The sequence below is a fragment of the Propithecus coquereli genome, unplaced genomic scaffold (genome assembly GCF_000956105.1).
Source record: "Propithecus coquereli isolate 6110/MARCELLA unplaced genomic scaffold, Pcoq_1.0 Scaffold223, whole genome shotgun sequence".
Classification (NCBI taxonomy): domain Eukaryota; kingdom Metazoa; phylum Chordata; class Mammalia; order Primates; family Indriidae; genus Propithecus; species Propithecus coquereli.
In genome coordinates, this window is record NW_012147523.1 from 4,643,745 (window position 1) to 4,650,513 (window position 6,769).

The 6,769-nt window shown below is 41.7% G+C and overlaps 1 protein-coding gene across 1 annotated transcript in view; it reads right to left on the bottom strand.

Moving 5' to 3' along the window:
• The window catches only part of LOC105810895 (cytochrome b-c1 complex subunit 2, mitochondrial), a 38,542-nt gene extending 32,318 nt beyond the window's left edge, over nt 1–6,224 (bottom strand). The window contains exons 1-4 of the mRNA XM_012644942.1: nt 6,062–6,224; nt 3,495–3,578; nt 3,247–3,396; nt 2,210–2,287 (exon numbers count right to left, since the gene is read on the bottom strand). Coding sequence (XP_012500396.1) covers nt 2,210–2,287; nt 3,247–3,396; nt 3,495–3,578; nt 6,062–6,094 — 345 coding nt within the window. The 5' untranslated portion in view covers nt 6,095–6,224. The remainder of the gene's footprint in view (nt 1–2,209; nt 2,288–3,246; nt 3,397–3,494; nt 3,579–6,061) is intronic.
• Nucleotides 6,225–6,769: the final 545 nt, after the last annotated feature.

Sequence of the window (6,769 nt, forward strand, 5' to 3'; positions counted from 1 at the left end):
TCTTTCCTGATTTGTAGTTCTTTCTTTTTCCAAATAGTAATTCTTTGCATGCTATATACAGGGATACCTTGTTTTACTGTGCTTCACTTTATTGTGCTTCGAAGATATATTTTTCACTTTTTTTTTTGAAGACAGAGTCTCACTTTGTCACCCTGGCTAGCGTGCAGTGGTGTGATCATAGCTCACCACAACCTCAAACTCCTGGACTCAAATGATCATCCTGCCTCAGCCTCCAAGTAGCTGGGACTACAGGTGCACGCCACCATGCCTGGGTAATTTTTTCTATTTTTAGCAGAGACGGGGTCTTACTCTTGCTCAGGCTGGTCTCAAACTCCTGAGCTCAAGAGATCCTCCCACCTCGGCCTCCCAGAGTGCTACGATTACAGGTGTTAGCAACTGCACCCAGACTATGTTTTTTACAAATTGAAAATATGTGGCAATCCTGTGTCGAGCAAGTGTATAGATGCCGTTTTTCCAACAGTATGTGCTCACTTTGTATCTCTGTCACATTTTGGTAATTCTCATGATATTTCAAATTTTTCATTATCATTACATCTGGTATGGTGATCTGTGAATGATATCTTTGATATTATTGCAATTGTTTCGGGCCGCCACAAACCATGTCCATGTAAAGATGGCAAACTTAATTAATAAATGTTGTGTGTGTTCCAACTGCTCCACCACCTGGCTATTACCCCTCTCCTTGGGCCTCCCTATTCCGAGACACAACAATATTAAAATTAGGCCAATTAATAACCCTACAATGGCCTCTAAGTGTTCAAGTGAAGAGTCACACATCTCTCATTTTATATCAGAAGCTAGAAGTGATTAAGGTTAGTGAGGAAGGCATGTCAAAAGCCGACAGAGGCTGAAAGGTAGGCCTCTTGCAGTTACCCGAGTTGTTAATACAAAGGAACAGTTCTTAGAAATTAAAAGTACTATTCCAATAAACACTCAAATAGGTGAAATAGCCTTTATTTCCAACCCCTCCCCCTCCCCCCACACACTCTGCTAGAGAATGTCATAGGCTCATTGCTGATATGGAGAAAGTTTTCAAGGTCTGGATAGAAGATCTAACCAGCCACCATGTTCCCATAAGCTAAAGCCTGATCCAGAGCAAGGCCCTAAGTCTCTTCAAGTCTATGAAGGCTAAGAGAGGTATGGAAGCTGCAGAAGAAAAGTCTGAAGCTAGCAGAGGTTGGTTCATGAGGTTTAAGGAGAGAAGCTGCCTGCCTCATTAATATTAAAGTGTAAGGTAAAGCAGCAAGTGCTGATGTAGAAGCTAAAGCAAGTTATCCAGAAGATCTAGTTAAGACCACTAATGAAGGTGGCTACACTAAACAATAGATTTTAAATGTAGATGAAACAGTATTATACTGGAAGATGTCATCTAGGACTTTCATAGCTAGAAAGAAGTCAATGCCTGGCTTCAAAGGACAGGCTCTCTTGTTAGGGGCTAATGCAGCTGTTGACTTCAAGTTGAAGCTAACGTTCACTTACCACTCTGAAAATCCTAGAGCCCTTAATAATTATGCTAAATCTACTCTGCCTGTACTCTATAAATGGAACAACGAAGCCTGGATGATAGCACTGTTTATTTAATATTTTAAGCCCACTGTTGAGACCTACTGCCCAGATTCCTTTCAAAATATTACTACCTTTTTCTTTTCTTTTTTTTTTTTTTTTTTGAGACAGTCTTGTTCTGTCACCCTGGGTAGAGCACAGTGGCATCATTGTAGCTCACTGCAACCTCAAACTCCTGGCTCAAGGGATCCTTTTGCCTCAGCCTCCCAAGTAGCTGGGACTACAGGTACATGCCATGACAGCTGGTTAATTTTTCTACTTTTAGCAGAGATGGGGTCTTGCTCTTGTTCAGGCTGGTCTCAAACTCCTGAGCTCAAGCAATGCTCCCACCTCAGCCTCTCAAGTAGCTGGGACTACAGGCATGTGCCATCACACCCAGCTAATTTAAAAAAAATTTTTTGTAGAGACTGGAGTCTCAATATATTGCCCAGATTAGTCTGGAACTCCTGGGATCAAGCAATCCTCCTGCCTTGGCCTCTCAAAGTGCTGGATTACAGTTATGAGTCACTGTGCCTAGCCTGTGCTCCATTTAAGAAATCCTCAACCATCGTGATAACAGAGAAAAGTTCCCTCATAATTGAGTATTTTCTAGCATTTTCACCATTTATTTCCCATTATTAAATACTTCTTTAACAAACCTTAATTTACCACCAACTGCTTCAATTCCACGAGTTATTTTGAAGGATGAAGCTCCTTTTGTAGTCTTGAAAAAGAAAAGAATGATTTTCTTAGTAGTTTTTCAATGTCAAGCTTACCAAACATCACACTATATCAAAATCTACTGTCTAATTCTCATTAGCAGATTCAAAAGAAACTTTAATAGTGTATCCTTTTTAGTTAAGAATTATAAAACAAGGCTCAACAAAAAGCCTAAGTATAGATTTTTATATAAAGCATATTTATGTAAAAATTCCACTGTTAAATACAAGCTTACTGGATTCATTAGTCTATTCTGAAAGAGACTTGCATATGGAAAAAACAAGCAATTTTCCTTCAATTTTTGGTATTCAAACCTTTTTTTTTTTTTTTTTTACTGATTTCTTATGTTCTAACACCAACAATCATACAGACACGAATTTAATGCTTTTCTGTGGCAAATATCTTGTGGTTTCTCATTTTATATTAGAGAATTGTACAGTGTCCCTCTGCCCCGCACCCCCACCCCATTCATGTCTAGCCAAAATCTGACTTTATCTGAAAATAAGGTCTTTGCAGATGTAACCTGCAAATATTTAAGATGACATTATACTGGATTAGCATGGGCCCTACATCCAATATGACTGGTGTCCTTATAAGAGGAAAATTTGGACACAGACAGAAGGCCATGTGACAACAGAGGCAGACACTGGAGTGATGCAGCTGTAAGCCAGGGAAGGACTGCAGGCAACCATCAGAAGCTAGAAACAGGCAAAGGAGGATTCCTCTCTACAGCAGGGAGCGTGGCCCTGCTGACACCTTGACTTAGACACCCTGACTTTGACTTCTAGCCTTTAGAACTGTGACAGGATAATTTCTTTTTTTTTGTTTAAACCATCTGGTTTGTGGTTAATTTTGTATGGCAGCTCAAGGAAATGAATATAGAGACATTGCTTTTGGTTTTTCTTTTTCCTAGTACCAAGATATCACAGCATTTCCAAACACTGAGGTAGTAAAGATACTTACCAAACTGGACGCAAGACGCAGCAAATGAGAGGTTCCTAAGTTGTTGGAGTCCTCGTATCTACTGCCTGCTTTAATGAACAAACCAATTCTTGATACAGGAGCATAGTTTTCCAAAGAAGCAATCACTAAACCATTTGGTAATTTGGTGAACTGTATTTAAAATAAAGTGGAGATATAATTAATGTCTTTATATTACCAAGGGGAGTAAGGCATGTATGGGTGTCAGGGAGTAACTCAGTGGGACTAACCTCAAGGTCCTGAGGATGTGGAGGCGCTCCTGCAGGGGCAGCTGCGGCTTTAACTTTGGGGGCAACTTTGAGGGAATAAAATCTCTAAACACAAAAAAAACCAGGTTACACACATTTCTCACAAGAACAGTGCTTTGTATAAAGCATTGTATGTTAGTGTACCCAAGCGACAGAGGGTGTTCAGGGGTAAAAAAGAGCAACCACCACGTCCATGGAAGGCTTTAGCTGCGTAAGTCAATATGGACTTACAACCCACCAGTTGACCCAGGTCATTCTTAAAATCTATTTCTTTGTGATTTTTAGAGAATACTGCATTCTCTATGTTCTTTTTTTTTAACTGCATAAAAAAATCAATGTATTTTCTTTTACCTTTCAATTATCTTATCAAAGTTTCAAGTGGTTCGTTCTAGTTCTAATGCTTTCACATTTTTTGAAAAAGTGTCAGACTGTTATAGCACTACTGCTTCCCATATTTGCCCAACAAGTCTCACCTTTCTAGTCTATTTTCCAATTGAAGTGACTTTATTTCCTTAATCATTTTAGCAACCTTTAAAAAAGACAAAGTATACAACTTCTTCTGCACCCCCAGTATTTTCTACTGGGTCTTCACTCTCTTGTGTGCTACACTGAGGTAACACAACCAAGGTCTTACCCTTCTTTGACTAAATAAAAATTTTTATCACCTTGAGATTAACAGTAGCTTCATCCACAGTAGATTCTCAATATATAACAGGCACCTACTGGTAGTGTAAAAGGGTCCTCTTAAATGTCAGATAATGGATCCAAAATGCACTTTATTTAGCTCTTTTTTAGCAAATGTATGTTGTATACACAATGGCATAAAAGTCATTCTGATTATGATTAAGGCTCATGATGTTACTAGTGGAGATGCTGAGTAAATAAAACTGGGTGCTCCCAAGATCCAATGCTGCTGGAGTTTCCCAGGGACCCCCATCAGAGGCTCTGGGAATGCCCCTTCTCTGTGCTGCCCAGAGGCTGTTTGTTGTGCATTCAGCATCACTGCTGTACTAAGTTGGCTGCTGGTTATCATTTGTTCTTAGTATTTTTATTTATGAATTACAATTAGCTTTGCTTTATCATCATCAATTTAGTTTGCTGGGTATGGTATAGTTAACCCTACTTGTGATTTTGGCCTTTGATTTTCCAAAAAGCACATTTTAAAATAAATGGGCATAGCAGCTCAAATATGAATAATCTGTAGTTTCATCAAGTGATATTTAGATGCTTTCAACTCAAATGTGCCTCAACATTGATACTTTGTTGTCTCATCTGTCCCATTTGAACCAGCAATTATCCTAGTAATTGCCATAGTTACTAAATTATTGTTTTAATAACAATATGTATAAGTTTATTCTCATGTAAAAGCAAGCGCTATAATTAGAAACAAATAATTGCTTTCAAGTGTACTTCAATTTGTTTACTTTGATCCTCTTCAACTGTTATCTTTGACCTCTTTTTCCTATTGGAAAATGGAATGGAGGAAATTTTGAGGTCTTTTGCTATTCTAAATGGGCTGCTAATCATTGGTTTGTCTAGACATGCCAGGAAAGGTGATACAATTACAGCCTAAATTTATATAATCCGCAGTACATCTATTTAAACATAAACACAGCGAAATTCCATTCCCAGGTATGGTCTTTTGCACATCCCTCTAGCAGGATTCCTCAAACACTGGCATTTTGGGCTTAGAAATTCTTTGTTGTAGGGGGCTGCTTTTGTGCATTGTAGGTTGTTTAGCAACACCCCTGGCCTCCAGATGCCAGTAGTACCCTCTCCACAAGTTGATACAACCAAAAATGTCTCCAGACATTACTAACGGTTCCCTGGGGGGGAGGGGGGTTGTCGTCCCTCGCTGACATTTAAAAGTGTCCCTCATTTCTCCTCTTGATAACCACTGCTCCACAGTGACAATGACACTTGGAGAATTTTCCCCAAGTAACAGCTTTGTTTAATTTGGGCTTGGAGGGGGATCCTTCATTAAGCAGCTTTTGAGGACAGTCCGTCTCGGAGGAACCCTCTAACGAAAGACCAAAAAAAGCACACCTTATACTGCCAGGACACCGTAATAATTAACAGTGAAGTTTCGAGCACTGTGATAAGCGTAATATCTGCATTAGCTCATTTCCTATGCTTTATTCGTTAGACACACGGATGCTCCGTGATAAACCAAGGAGCAGAGGCCGCAGCTTAGGTAAGGGTGGGGAGCTAGGTGTGCATCGGCCTCCCGTTCCCCGAGTCTCACGGTCTCGTTCTCCGGAGCTTAAGTGCAGGTGTGACCTTCAGAAGTGCCTTCACGGCGCCGCTTGGACTCTGTTCTCAAGTCCTCCTTCCTCCTTTCAGGTTTTCCGGCGTTTGGTTTCTTCTGCTGACAGCACGAGCTGGGCCTCCACTGCCTGACTCAGGCTGCAGCCCACTTGGCCTGCAGGGTTCAGCTGAAGGGCAGACCGAAGCCCGAGGCCCAGGACCCCAAACCAGGCTCCGGCTCGTCTCACCTTGGTGACACACTGCTCCACAACCCTTCCCCAAGCCCGCCAAGCTCTGCTCACCGAGAAGGACCCCGCTCTGGTTAGTAGCTTCATGGTTCAAAAGTGCTCTGACCCGTGGTCACTACAGGATTAAAGGAAAGCAAGATGGTGGCGGAGGACAGGAGCTTCCCAGAGTTCCCCGCGAACACTTTCCCACGCCCCGCGGGAGGAGGACTCTCTATACCAACCGCGCTCTACTGCTCTTTGGGGTAGGTTGGGCCAATCGAATTTCGCTAAGGCGCAGAATAGGGAAACGCATAATTTCCTAAGCAAATATACAAAAGACAATTCAGGACATTGCTTTTTAAGCTCTTTTCTTGGCCCGAACATCCAGCCTGTAATACTTTTCTATCTATGTCCGCATCATAACTCCCCCCGCCACTTTGGAGTCTTCCGATCTGGACTGTCCAATGAAACAGCGCCTTTCCCGGGATTCCACGGGAGTTTTCTGGGCTGACGACAGCTCTGGAGGTCCTCGACTTCCGGTTCCCAGGGGACTGGTGGCTTTTGCAGGGTCCTACCTATCCGCCTTGCTGCGTGTTTTTACAAGATCCTGAGGCGGTTAGTATGAAGTTTCAGGACTGGTGGTGTAGGCGTTACAAGTCATAGGCAAACTTAACGACCTTTCTGGCTTGTGTCTGGGTTGCTCTACGCCTACAACTGGCTTTGGCTCTATCATTTAAGATCCGGCCAAGAATCTGGCGCCAACCCAATTTTTTTTGCCTTTCT